The sequence below is a fragment of the Hakea prostrata genome, chromosome 3 (assembly GCF_041222555.1).
Source record: "Hakea prostrata isolate BN-2017 chromosome 3, UWA_Hpros_2, whole genome shotgun sequence".
NCBI lineage: Eukaryota > Viridiplantae > Streptophyta > Magnoliopsida > Proteales > Proteaceae > Hakea > Hakea prostrata.
In genome coordinates, this window is record NC_142602.1 from 53,659,346 (window position 1) to 53,673,878 (window position 14,533).

General features: G+C 39.1%; 1 protein-coding gene and 1 long non-coding RNA gene across 2 annotated transcripts; one reads left to right on the forward strand and one right to left on the reverse strand.

Annotated features, from left to right (window-relative positions):
* Positions 1–1,520: 1,520 nt before the first annotated feature.
* LOC149022480 (uncharacterized) lies at positions 1,521–5,316 on the reverse strand. The gene is made up of 3 exons (XR_016172030.1): positions 5,269–5,316; positions 3,369–3,528; positions 1,521–2,003 (listed from the first exon to the last, which is right to left on the reverse strand). It is a non-coding gene; the product is annotated as an uncharacterized LOC149022480 (long non-coding RNA).
* A 386-nt stretch (positions 5,317–5,702) lies between these two features.
* On the forward strand, positions 5,703–10,326 carry LOC149022481 (UDP-D-apiose/UDP-D-xylose synthase 2-like). Its single transcript, XM_089150559.1, has 9 exons — positions 5,703–6,123; positions 6,293–6,385; positions 6,525–6,632; positions 8,581–8,695; positions 8,785–8,918; positions 9,014–9,115; positions 9,205–9,297; positions 9,413–9,548; positions 9,639–10,326. The coding sequence occupies exons 1-9, from the start codon at positions 5,851–5,853 to the stop codon at positions 9,752–9,754; spliced, it is 1,170 nt and encodes a 389-aa protein (XP_089006685.1). The 5' UTR covers positions 5,703–5,850; the 3' UTR covers positions 9,755–10,326.
* The last annotated feature ends 4,207 nt before the right edge of the window (positions 10,327–14,533 follow it).

A 14,533-nucleotide genomic window follows, 5' to 3' on the forward strand; every position in this document is an offset into this window, starting at 1 on the left:
GATGGAAAAAAGAATACTATCTGAGACTCAGGTTCAGATACATACTGATAGACCTAAACTATCAGCGATCTGCTATCTAGATCACCTTTCCCAGTTCTTCATTCCTCAGCTCTGCGCTTCTAGCAGAGCGGTTTGTGATTAAGTTCATCAACTGACTTAGCCTTCGGAGGTGGACTCTCGACCCCAGCGGTCGGGCCACATCTGACGCTTTCGTTTTGCAGGACATCACGTGGAGATCCAAGGGCTGAGCAGATTTTGGACGCATCACAGCTGAAGTTCAACTCGAAGTTGGAAGAAGACTGAACTTTTAGCCTTGTGGTTTTCTTATGTTGGAACATTTGGATTTTGAGAAACGAGTTGGTCTTTAAAAGTCGTCACAGGAGCCCTGAAGAAGTCATCCATAAAGCTCATCATGCCCATGCGGAATTTTGGTCTTCTTTGTGCAAAGATGAGGTTGGATCCCATGTTGCTATTTGTCGGAAAAGGTGGTCACCGCCCCCTCCTGGTTGGTTGAAGATAAACGTTGACTTTTCGTGGTGGGAAGAAACTGGAAATGGGGGAGTGGGTGTTATTTTGTGGGATGACAGGGGCCTCCCACTGTGGGCTTGTTCGGATAAGTTGAGTTCTTCTTCGGTTCTGGTAGGTGAAAGTTGGGCCCTGAGGATGTGTCTTCTTGAGCTCATTAAAGCTAGACATTGTCAAGTTATTCTCGAGTCCTTGTCTCCTTAATCCCTCCTTCTGTGTTCCGGCCAATATATCCAACATTGTCGAGGATATTAAAGTTTTTCTTAGTAGGCATGACTCCTTTATTTTAGAGCCCATTTCTATGGCAGCAAACTGTGTTTTCGATGCTCTAGCTAGGAAGACATCATCTGTGGCAAGCATGATGATTTGACCTAATTCTACTACGTGACTTCTTGATCTTTGTAATCAGGAAGTCATTAGTCCTTCTTGCATGTTACAATGAAAGTCCCTTACAAAAAAAATAAAAAGATAAAAAGATAAAATTATATTTAGATACGTATTCTCACAAGTTATATTTAGTAATTTTTTTTAGTACCTTGAATCATGGTTTTTGTATGTATAATCACCGTTGGCTGCAGCAAATAAAAGTTGTCTTCGGGATCTAAAGTTCCAAACCCCGTTGTACTTGCTTGATAAGTACGGCAAAGACATTGCTACCGTCAGTGCTTTGCGATGCCACCTTCCCAGAACCGTGATCTTGTGATGTTTGTCCTTATATAATTCTACACTTAATTTTTATTATTTATGTTTCCTTAACGGTCTCCTGTCTTAATTTTTCTCAATCCTGACCCCACACACTTTAGGAAAGAAAAGCGCCATACACGAATCTTAAATTACGAAAAAGTCGTCCATCAACCGTTGATCCTTAACCACCCCCCCCCCCCCCCCCCCCCCCCCCCCCCCCCCCCCCCCCCCTTTTTTTTTTTTTCCCCCCCCCCCCCCCCCCCCCCCCCCCCCCCCTCCCCCCCCCTTTTTTTTTTTTTTTTCGTCCAAAAGTAAGCTTATATAAAGCTCTCCAGCTGAAAATCCCTGGAGGCAAAAAAAGAGTTTTTTAACATGAAATACGGGGGGCAATTCCACCAAATTCTAGAGATATTAAAATGTCTAGCCCCACGAGCAATGAAATCTGCATAAGTGTTGTTGGACCTACTAATAAAAGTAAAAAACACAGACTCAAAAGACATCCTAAGCTTCAAAATCTCCTCAACAAAACAACAACATGTCCAGTCTAATGAATGACTCCCACCATTTAGGGCTTCAATTGCACCTTTGCAGTCTGAGAAGATAACCAGCTTGGTAATTTGAAGTGATTGCGCCAACAAAATCCCATCCCTTATCGCCTCTAATTCCACAGCAGTTACCGACATGCTAAGACCAAAATGTGCCCTTGCTGCAAGGAAATCTCCATGCCAGTCCCAGATGATACAGCCTCGTCCTCCCTTCTTGCTTTGTTTATCCCAAGCGCCATCCACATAGACCTGAAAATGATAATCAACATCTAGTGAGTTGGAGCCAGATATTGTGTGTCCAATCTCTTCATATGAAAGATTCAACTGTACACATTGCACTTCATTATATAATGCCCAAAAACGATTCATCAATCCTTCTAAATGGGGTTGCTTCCCTTCAAAAACAAATTCATTGCGGGCATTCCAAATAAGCCAACAAAGTGTACTCCAAATCATATCTACTAATTCCAAGTCATTCGTGTGTTTATACTTGGAGTGTATAAAGGTAATCCAATCATGCATAGATAGACCCGAGAATTCAGACACATCAAGTCTAAGAGGAGAAACCTTCCAACAAGTTTTTGCAAAAGGACAAAGAGCGACAGCATGCATAGTAGATTCCACAGAAGAGGCACATAACAAGCATAAAGGGGAAGGGCTACAATGTCTCGTTGAATAGATTCTTATTTGTGGCAATAGCTTCACTAGCCGCCCTCCATATGAAATGCTTTATTTTTGGAAGATTTGGAATCTTCCAAATTTCTTTCCAACAAGTAGACGATGAAGAGGGAGAGGCAATGTTACTCACTTCGGGAGATAATGTTAAACTAAGGAAATATGCTGACTTCACAGAGAATTTTCCTTGTGTTTGTTTGGTCCAAAACCAAGCATCTGAAGTAGATTGGGATAGAATGGGTAACATTAAAATTTCATGCACCTCAAAAGGTGAGAATAGGGAATCAAGAAGATTCTTGTTCCATGTATTTGTATCCCAATCAATTAACTCTCCTACTAAGGTAGGACCATTATGTAATGGAGAACTCATAATTCCTTTAGTAGGAAGAGAGGGAATCCAAGGATCTCTATAAATCAAAGTGGATTGCCCATTGCCAATTTTCCTCCCAATTCCTGAAATTAACAAATCTCTTCCAGCCAGAATACTTTTCCATCCCCAGGAGCAAGACCTAGGTACTTCTACCCTTAACAAATCCTGATTTTGCAGATATTTTGCTGACATAATTCTAGACCAAAGGGTATCAGGACAGGTGAGGAGTCTCCAACTTTGTTTAGCCAATAGGGCTCTGTTAAAACAGTTTAAATTTCTAAAACCCAAACCACCATCCACCTTTCTCTTACACAGAGATTCCCAATTGACCCAGTTAATTCCTTGTCCCTTATTGTTTTTCCACCAAAAATGTCTGATTTTTTGATGGATCCGATTACACAGATCTTGAGGAATTAAAAAACAAGACATGGCATACATGGGAAGAGCACATGCAACTGCTTTAATTAAAATTTCCTTACCTGCTTGTGTAAGGTACTTTTCCCTCCATCCAGTCAATTTAGCACTAAGCTTATCCAAAATAAAGGAGAAAGTCCGAGCTTTTGACTTACCAAAGGTGGTAGGAAGACCTAAATAGCTGCCATGTGAATGCACTTCCTGGATATCCAAAATAGCTATTACCTCAGATCTGGTACCAGTTGGAGTATGAGAACTGAAGAGCACTTTGGACTTATCAGAATTGATGTGAAGTCCTGATACCGATTCGTACTCCTGCAATAAGACATTTATTAATGATGCATTCTGAATAGTGGCAGGAGAAAACAACATGGAATCATCAGCAAAAAACAAATGATTCAGTTCTGGAGCCTGTCTAGCCACTCTAAATCCAGGTAATCTTTGAAACCCAATATTAGAAGTTAATCTTTGACTAAAAGTTTCCTGGCATAGAATGAATATGTAAGGACTTAAAGGGCACCCTTGCCTAATCCCCCTCTGAGGAATAATTCTCTCAGTCAAATCACCATTAATCTTAAGCTGATACTCAACAGTGGTAATACATTGCATCGTCCACCTTATCCACTTCTCAGCAAAACCCAACCTCCTCAATGAGGCCTCAATAAAAGACCATTCTAACTTATCATAAGCCTTGCAAAGGTCTAGCTTAAGTGCCATATACCCCTTCTTCGACCTTGAATTTCGCATGAAATGCAAATACTCATGGGCCAAATACACATTATCAGAAATGGCCCTCCCCGGGACAAAAGCACTTTGTGTTTGGCTAACAATGGTCCCTAAGATGGGTTTTAGGCGATTAGCCAAACACTTGGCAATTATCTTGTAGGGGATAGTGCATAAACTAATAGGTCTTAGATGGGATACATCTTGGGGGTTAGATCTCTTAGGAATGAGGGTAATCACAGTCTTGTTCAAACTTCTAAGCATATGGCCCCCCTCAAAGAAGTGTTGAATACCAAGAACCAAATCATTTCCAATGGTGTCCCAATTCCTCTGAAAAAATCGAGCTGGAAGACCATCAATGCCAGGGGCTTTAGTGCCCTTCATTTGAAATAAGGCTTTTCTAATTTCCTCATTTGTGAAAGGTCTACAAAGAGAATCATTTACTTGGTCACTAATGCATTGTGGGGTGCTCTCTAGAAAGTCATAAGGGGGAAGAGGATCTGAGGATTTGTATAAAGAAAAGAAATGATTCCAAATTTCAGATTTTATTGAACCTTCCTCATGAATCCAGTGACCATTTCTATCCTTAAGTCTAAGAATAGAGTTCTTGTGCCTTCTTTGGGCAGTGGAAGCATGAAAAAATTTTGTATTGCGGTCCCCTTCCTTTAACCAACTAATTCTAGATCTTTGAAACCAGTACTTTTCTTCTGCAATTAAAAAAGATTCCAATTGATGTCTAAGTCTCAGTTCATCCTCATTGTTTTGATCACTAGGGGGTTGTTGTTGACAAACCTCCAAAGCCAATTGGAGTCGAGTGATTTCCTTGGCAGCGGACTGAAAAGTGTGCTTACTCCAGAGTTTGAGGGTTTTTGTACAATTATTGATTTTTGACTGGAGTTTAAAAAGGTCTGAGCCAGTTCTAGAACCATCCCATCCTCTTTGGATCTGGGAAGAAAGATCAGGGTGATCTTCCCATTTCATCTCATAGTGGAATCTAACAGGTTTCCTTCTGGAAGGTTGTAGGATGATTTCCACTGGGGTATGATCAGAACCCACCATTGCATGTCTATGACCTGATATACCCCCAAAAAGGTGCAAAAAGTCACTGTTTGCAAAAGCTCTATCTAAACACTCTTTTACAAGTGCTCGACCCCTTCTCTTGTTAGACCAAGAGAACTTTGACCCAGAACATCGAATCTCATGTAAACAACACTTATCTATGGCCTCCCTGAATCTATCCATTTGAGCTTGTGGTCTAGGGACGCCTCCATATTTATCAGCATGACACAAAATTTCATTAAAATCACCTAAAATAATCCAAGGGGTACTTACAGTGCTTCCAAGATGAATCAAATTGGTCCAAAATTGTGCTCTATACTCAAGCAATTGTCATCAAACCGAGTTTTAGTGTTTGGGTAAAATGGTCAAACCGAGTTGAAGGCTCATAGGCTCGAGCCCAGGTTTAAATTATTGTACGATATTAATGGATGTCTATATTGAATATAATTGTTTTTTTTAATAAATATTGGATATAATTGAATGATACATACCATGATACCAATACGTTTTTTTATTAGCTTATATTAAAATATATTAATTAATATGATACAATATTTGATACGATATATCTCTGAAGTTCACTGACCGATACGATATCCAACACCGGTACTTTAACCCTCGGTGTTAACCTCATATAGACGCTTACTCTTGTCGTTATTCGTTAATCACTTTATCTAACTCCGTAACCGATACTTTCTGTCTCTTCTTTAAATTGAAGGCTGCCTCGTTTCGCAGTTCCCACTCAAAAGTTTTCTATAGCAGCCACCGTCTCTCTGAGCTTCTCATTCTTCGCCATTCCCCATTTGTTTCTTCAAGAATCAAGATCAAGATACTCTGTGTGAGAGAGATCTAAGAATGGCTGCAATGGCGAGAGTGGATCTCGACGGGAACCCTATTAAACCGATAACCATTTGCATGATTGGTGCCGGAGGGTTCATCGGCTCTCACCTCTGCGAGAAATTGATGTCAGAGACTTCACACAAGGTCTTGGCTGTTGATGTTTACAACGACAAGATAAAGCATTTACTAGAGCCTGCAACTCTTCCCTGGGTCGATCGGATTCAGTTCCACCGGATAAACATCAAGCATGATTCCAGACTCGAGGGGCTCATCAAGATGGCCGATCTGGTGCGTTATCATTCTCCATTTTGATTTTCCCCTGCCATTATCTTGATTTCTTCCGCATTTTGGTTGTTGAGTAGTTTATTGGATCCAACAGATCTGCTACTAACGTGTTCACACCTCTGTACACACTTCATGTGAATTTCTTTAGTTAACGCGGTTTCTTGCTGTGTAGACAATTAATCTAGCGGCAATATGTACGCCAGCGGATTACAATACTCGTCCTCTTGACACAATCTATAGCAATTTCATCGATGCGCTACCAATTGTAAGGATTTGCGATTTCATAAATGATGCGGTTGTTTTCTATTTTATCCTCTCTTTTTTTCGTTCCTCCCTCTTTCTCCTTTTTCTTGTTTTGAATTTGAGCAATCTATGACGTTCATGGGTTTGAATTGATTGTTCAGGTGAAGTATTGCTCAGAAAACAACAAGCGCCTAATCCACTTCTCTACTTGTGAAGTGTATGGAAAAACGATTGGAAGTTTCCTCCCTACGGATCACCCTTTAAGACAGGTTACCTTCTTTTTCTTACGCCATTTTCTCTTACTGTCTCTGCCTTCGGTTGTGCAATTCAGATCTATGTTCTCTTGCAGTGGTTAAATATTAAGGTGAACATATCTTAGTTATTTTATTCTATTTTTTGGGAATAAATAAATTATCTTCCTTCACATCTAGAGTCGCTCTTGGGTCAATCTGGGTCTTGGTTTTGGAGTTCAGATTTTATTTCATGCGCGTCTTTTAATATTACAGACCTTCAGCTGACACCTTGGACATCATGATTTTTATTAATATATGATTATTTGGTTTCAACCACTGCTTATTTCATTTTTTTTCCCAAAAAAAAAAGGAAAATTTAATATCAATTATGCTGTAGCATTTTCTAAAATCAGGCAGGTCTATTATTTGTGTAACATATAGATTTATCAGCGTGTTTGACTTCCATTGCTATTCCAGTAGAGTTATGCATTTGTTTTTTTATGTAGGCAATATCCCGGGTAATATTGTTTGAGCATACTGTTAAAAGGTTATTCTGTTTTTAGAAGTCGTTACTGTTATGCTGGTGTTCATTAACTTGATTCATTTGGATTGCCCAATGGAAGTCCTCCTGCACCATCAGCAACAAACTGTGGTGGACAAACATTAAGATGAGATGTCATTTTAAGCAAGAGCTGTATTAGCAGTTTATCTTAGGTTTTTGGAAGCTAGGGGTAGCATATAATTGGTAACTGTTAGACATATAAGATATGATGCAACAGACTTCTCTATCAGTTATCTGCTTGAGACCCATTTGATCTGTCAAACTGCGGTGGACAAGCATTAAGATGAGATGTAATTTTACCCAAGAGCTGTATTAGCAGTTTATCTTAGGTTTTTGGAAGCTAGGGGTAACATATAATTGGTAACTGTTAGACATATAAGATATGATGCAACAGACTTCTCTATCAGTTATCTGCTTGAGACCCATTTGATCTGTCAAAGCCTTTTTAGAAAGAGCTTCTGGGCTTGTCAACCTTGCTCAACAATACCAGCTAACAGGATGCCATTCAGTGAGGGCTTGCTCAGCAGGTGAAGAATCTCACTCTTTGAGGTGGACAAGTTATTGTGATTGACCGCATCAGCAACATGAACAACGGCAGAAACTGCATGGGCAATAACTGTCCTACGTACTGCAAAATCTTGGCTTTTCCAAGCTGCATAATGACATTTCCTTTCCTTCCTTGTATTAAACCCTTCTGTGGGGCTCGCATCTTCCCTATATCCTCCTGTAGCAATGACTTGCAGAAGTGAACTTTTCCCAGGATTCTGAAATCCTATCAGGGACAACTCTACTTCTTGCTTGGAGAAAGGCTTTGTAGCCAATTCAGAAAAGCTCTGCAGAGTCTCCAACAGTTGAAAATTTTGATAGGTGAAAACTTTTACCAGTTCTAGGTTTGGGTTTGTGCTACCTTCAAGGTTAGATCACATAGCAAAAGATACTACTTAGTTGTAGGTGAAATTTTATGTTAGTAGATGCTCTCTTCTTGGAGGGTGGGCCTCGGTGCAATTGTAGGGTTGCTTGATTGTGAATTGGTGTTCACATGTTCAAGTTTGGAAATAGCTTCTCCATGAAGCAAAGGTTGCTCATACATTATTGCTATTCCCAGGCACTGTAGTGCGAGAACTTTGTGCATTGGTGAAACCATGTTTTGGAGATTCTCTTTTTCCCTCGTTTTAGCTTTCTATAGAATTTTTTATGTGGGGGGGGGGGGGGGGGGGGAGTCTCCAACACTCCAGCTGCCCTTCCCCCTCCCCCTCCCCATATATATATATATATATGTATTTTTATTAAGTTTTTATTTTTTATTTTTAAAAAGGTGACTGAGAAACATTCGCCTGACTGTTGCATTATCAAGTATGATGAATTACTTCTGTTATTGATAATGATTTTCATAAAACTGGTGTTTGTTAATCATGAAAACAGGACCCTGCATTCTATGTTCTCAAAGAAGATGCATCTCCCTGCATTTTTGGCTCCATTGAGAAGCAAAGGTGGTCCTATGCATGTGCAAAGCAACTGATTGAGAGGCTGATTTATGGTGAGCACAGAGCACCCATATTTAGTTTCCCAGATGGAATTCTTGTACATATTGCCATATTCTTATATCAAGCTTTTCACTGGTTGCAGCTGAAGGTGCGGAAAATGATCTTAAGTTTACCATTGTTAGACCGTTCAACTGGATAGGTCCAAGGATGGATTTTATTCCAGGCATTGACGGTCCAAGTGAAGGTGTTCCACGAGTTCTGGCTTGCTTCAGTAATGTAAGTTTAAATTCCCAGCATAGCATCGAGACGTATGGTTAACTGTCTTATCAACTGTTTCAAGGCTACATACATAACTACTCTTTTACCTGCAGAATCTCTTGCGTGGTGAACCACTCAAGCTTGTAGATGGAGGACAGTCCCAGAGAACCTTTGTGTACATTAAGGATGCAATTGAAGCAGTAGTTTTGACGATCGTGAGCCAGCATTTCTTCTTTCCTCTCTTTTGTTTTTGTTTTTTTTTTTCTTTGGCATTGTCAAGTGAAACAGCTGGTGTCTTTTTCAGGAAAACCCAGCTAGGGCCAACGGACATATTTTTAATGTTGGCAACCCTAACAATGAAGTTACAGTGAGGCAACTTGCAGAGATGATGACAGAGGTACATATCCCAAAACTTCTAATTTCTTTTTCTTCTATAGTTGTTGGTGCAAGATTCTTTTAGTTGTTGCATCCAATTTGATGTCTGTAAATTGTTTTCTCCATTATTTGTTCAGGTATACACAAAGGTAAGTGGGGAACCATCTCTGGAGAAACCAACCATTGATGTAAGCTCTAAAGATTTCTATGGCGAAGGTTATGATGATAGTGACAAGCGGATCCCAGACATGACAATAATAAACAGACAGCTTGGTAGTTTTTTACTCTCCTTTATTTTTCTACTTTGAGCCTTTGAGCCTTTGAGTTGTAGCAAATTTACAGAAATCTCAATCGGTGGTGCAGGTTGGAACCCAAAGACATCACTTTGGGACTTGTTGGAATCAACTCTTACCTATCAGCACAGGACATATGCTGAGGCTATCAAACAGGCCACAGCAAAAGTGGTTGCATCCAGCTAAGTATGTTAGTTTCACCGCCAAAAACTTCACACAGGGTGGTGATAGTATGGAGGTTTAATTCTTTTGAAGGAGAATGTCACAATGTCACAATTAATTTAGCTGGCTCGTCGTATATAGTACAAATTTTCTTTTATTATATATTTTTTTTCTCATTTTTATCCTTTGGCTTGGGGTCATGGAGAGTCATCACTTGGCCCAGGGATCCCTGTAATTCTTTTAGGTCCATCGTTAAATTGGAAGAAGTTTTAGTTGATAAAAATCCTGTTACTGTAATGCTACTGGAGCACCACTATAATTTCTATATCGGGAGCATGATTTGAGAGGAAGCAGCCTCCCTCTGTTCCTTCAAGGTTTCTTCTCTGAGAGGGAGATTTGTTGTAAGTTTTATTCTGTTTTGCAATTTGGGGATTTTACTTGTCAATTTGTTTTGCTCATGTATAATGCTGAAGTTTTCGTGATCAGCTCACTTATGGAACTTTAAGGAACTAGCTAGATTAATGTATTAATTATTTGGAAATTCTTCCATTGAATGAGAAGGATATGATCTATTCAGTAAAATAAATATTTATAATTGATGTTCAACTGTCCTTGAGATCTTGGTTTTGACCAGCCAAAAAACTTGAAAAACCTGGTTGGGCTGGGTTTTGACTTTGTTTGATATATATATATAATAAGCTTGGTATAAACTGACTTGATCAGATATGCTAAAGCAAATTTGTGAAGTAGATGCGGCTGGTTGTAGTAGCTTTTTTATGCAATGAATTTTCTTTTCATCCCCCTCCCCCGCCCCCTAAATAAATAAAAAGAAAAGAAAAGAAAAACTATTCTTCCACAAAAAAATAGATTAATGGACCCATTAAATTGACAATCAACTTTATAATAGAGACTCGGGGAAAAAATTGTTTACCTTCGAATGTTACTTATTTTAAGATTAAATTATTTTCGATCGAATCAAGATCTCTGCAAACTTTCAACCATTCTCCTGAGATCCTTTTTACTCAACCATGCCAAAAACCTTGCCATTAAAGGAGCAAAAGATCAATGAACATTCTCTTTTTTTTTTTTTTTTTTTTTTTGGTAAACCAATGAACATTCTCATTGTTTAAAAACCACAGGATATCATGCAACTCCTTGCTGAAGCCCATAACCATTGTTCAATCTTTTTCAATTTTTGTTTTTTGGACTTTTTAATTGTAATTGTAGTTTATAATTTGCTTTGCGGAACACTTGAACTTGGGGAAAACTTCTTCTCTACTCATCTTCCTGGATGAGATCTTGTCCATGCGTATTTCATTAAAATGCTCACGATTTAAGGCTTGGAAAATGAGTGTTCTCTTATAGTCATCCGTTAAATTAGATGCTATAAGCAAGGAACGAAAGTTCGTTCATATCGCCTGGTTCGCTACCGAACGAAATATCTAAACTCATACATATATATAATATATTCACATGACTCTTGAATCACACGTATAAAGTATACTGCAACTGCAAAGTGAAGTTTAAAATATCAATAAAATAATATAAATATCTCTGCAAAACATCAACTCACGTTTGCCACTTTGCCTTAATGTTTTTTATTTTATTTCTTTTATAATTCCGTGGTGTTTCCATGAACCACGTGTGTGGTTTAAAATCACAACTTAAAGTGTAAAAAACACAAAAACTTTGTCACTTCGTTTTCTTCACCGAGCAGTCGTCTTCTCCACAAGAAATCCGGTGATTTCTGTCACTGGTTGCAATCAGGTGCAGCAGTTCTTAATTTGAAGACCTCCATAGCAACGAATCTTGGATCGAAAATTTCTCCCACAAGTCGAACGCGAGACGGTCAAGTGCAACTCTCTCTCTCTCTCTCTCTTTTTCTATGAACTTCTTCTGGTATAACACGAATAATGCAGCGGCTCAACAACGAGACACCGACGACAGTTGAGACTTGACATGGAGAAATATAAGGGGAAGGTAAAAAGGAATTTTCCTTTAAAAAACAACTACAGCCCTTCAACGATGTCGATTTTCCGGCGATTTCGCTGATTCGGCAAGAAAAAGGCGAGATATCGCCGATTTCTCGGCGATATCCCGTTGATATCGTTTCGCCCCACCCTTTCGGTTCGCTGAGTACCGACATCAGCGAATTTCGGCGATATTTCGCCGAAATTCGCCGAAACGACGTTCCATGGCTATAAGAGCTAATTGTTCAAAATAAGTTTGGAGCATAGAGTTTGGCATTCTGTCATATTTGACTTCTTTTGTTGTGTTGGCAAGATTCATTAGCATAGGTAGTTCCCCTAGGGGCCAAGCTCCTCTTGACGGCCGAGGTAGAAAATCAGATAATTGTGGATAGTTAGATTTCGTCTATCTCTATCCCATCCTTGATTGCTTTTTCCACCCCCTATTTGTAACCCAAAAAGTGTTGCATCCAACAGTTCTTTTGTACTTCGTTTTCCAAAATTGATAGACTGCATATGTCCATCTTTGCATCTCTCAATACTCCATCCTACCGCTCCTAGCTGCTGGTTATAAATCTCTACACATATCAACACATTTTTGTTATTTTGTGGTATATTAATGCAATAATTTTTTTCATAAGGCTCCACATGATTAATGTATGTTGGTACATTCAATATTTGATCCTCCTGTTTTTGTAGTTTTAAAGCTACAATCCAATCTAGGCTCAATTTGGTTTAGATTAATGTCGTTGTTTATGACCCAAAAAAACTTGTTTTGCATAGGATTAAAGAATAACCAACGGTAGATCCTTCTACCAGAAAAAAGAAAAAAGAAAAAAAAAAGAAAACCAACGGTAGATCATCAGCATATAATATATTTTTGAGTCCATATCCTTTACCTCAGTGGAAAATTATAATTTTTCTATACTTTACTATACAATTAGGAGGGATGTCCACCTTTGGACACTAGGGAGTTAAGATCTTCTACTAGTCGAGATAGAGGATTTTGCTTCCCTTACACCGCTCTATCACATATTTGGAGGAATGTTAATTTTTGAGCATTAATAAAGTGGACTATATATGCTCATATGAAATGCCCTTCCTAAATGTATAATAGAAAGATTAGGAGTTATATCTTGGAAAAATTACATGATTAGCTAATGTTAGATTTCTCTTTTCAAAAGTAGCTATAAAATGTTTTAATTAACAAAACTGAATAAAAACGAGTTTGATTTTACAGAAGTAGCAAAAATAGTGTTTTCCCTCCCTTAGATATTTTTACCCTCATCTTCCATCTTCACCACTAATCCAATCGGAGTTCATACACCTTTGTACTTCTCTCATACCTCTCCTCATGCTGTGTTCTATAGATGAACACATCATTCATTGGGTCCCAACTTAAGTGGAGGTGAAACTTTAAACACCTCTCTTCAGGGCCAAATTTTACTAGTAGCCTAACTTCAAAATTACTACTTACCCACACTTAATAAGTTGGTTTGATTAGGTTTAAGTATTTCAAAATTCAAATTTTGAATGTTAAATGACCAATAATGCTTTGATGCATAGTGATATGACCAAATAATCCCCTTAATTGTCACTCAGGCTCCTTCCTCCGCTTTGCATGCCACAAATCACTCACCACCATCCCTTGCCGGAGACCTGATTTTCTGAGATTCGTTGAGAGTTTGAGAGAGAGAGTCTCCAACAGTTAATCCATTCAAACTACATCCCATTATTTGCACCACCGCCCCCCACCTTCCCTGTGCACCATAAGAACTAACTCAGAAGAGTCAGGGTGTTTAGAGGAAGCTAATATAAGAAAGAAAAAGGAAGATTAAAAATGAAAGGAATATCAGCAAGATTGTATATAAGGCTCCGTTTGTTTGCAAAGGTGGGGTGGAAAAAAACATGTGGTGGGGTGAGGGAGAAGGAAAGGAAAGGAAAGGGTTTTGTGGAAAAGTGATAGGGGTGGGTCCCACTTTTTGCTTTTCCCAACTTTTTCACAAAGTCCCACCAAATATGTGGGGTTTTAAAATAGCATGGGGTGGAAAAGTTGGGTCAGCAGACAAGTTTCCTTGATTCAAGGAAACCTATCTCACCCTAAGCAACTAAACAATCTATCATTTTGGGATTTAAAGGAAAAATAAGAAATCTACACTTTTTTCAAGAATTTTCCCACCCCACATTTATTCCAGCAAACAAACTCAGCCTGAGGGAATGAGAGAGAGCTGGGAGAGAAGAGACTACTAGCGTCTTGATGTGTCCTACCGGTTTCGACGCCGGAAGATGCTACTGTGCCTGAACAATAGCCGCGGAGGAAGCGATTTTGGAGGATCAAGGTGACACCTAAGCTGCGATTCTTCACGGGTATGGCTTCACCAAATAAACTCTCAGGCGACTTAGAGACACCTATGTGAAGGTGATGCTGGGATTTGCTAACTCCAGGATCTTCATCCCCGGCTATGGTGGTGGTGCGGAGACCAGTTGGAACGGAAAAACCAACACTGAAAGAGTATGATCAGAAGGTAATCATTGAAAATCTATAAATCATTGATGGGTCAAGGCCAGTTACTTCCTCGTGATGCTGCTAGATTAGCAGCTGCTACAACAAGATCTTAGAAACTCACATCAAATCAAAACTGCAACAAAGGTATTTTCTCTGGGTAGTTGTTTAATTAATCTGCAGTTTTCTCCTCCTCCTCCTCAAATCCATCTTGTATCTTTTGATTTATCCGTAACTGGAGTTACCCATTAGGATGGAAAACAGAAGAAAAGGGAGAAAAAACCGATTTCCTTTCTTTCAATTTCTTTCTTTCAAATTTTCTTCTCTTTTCAC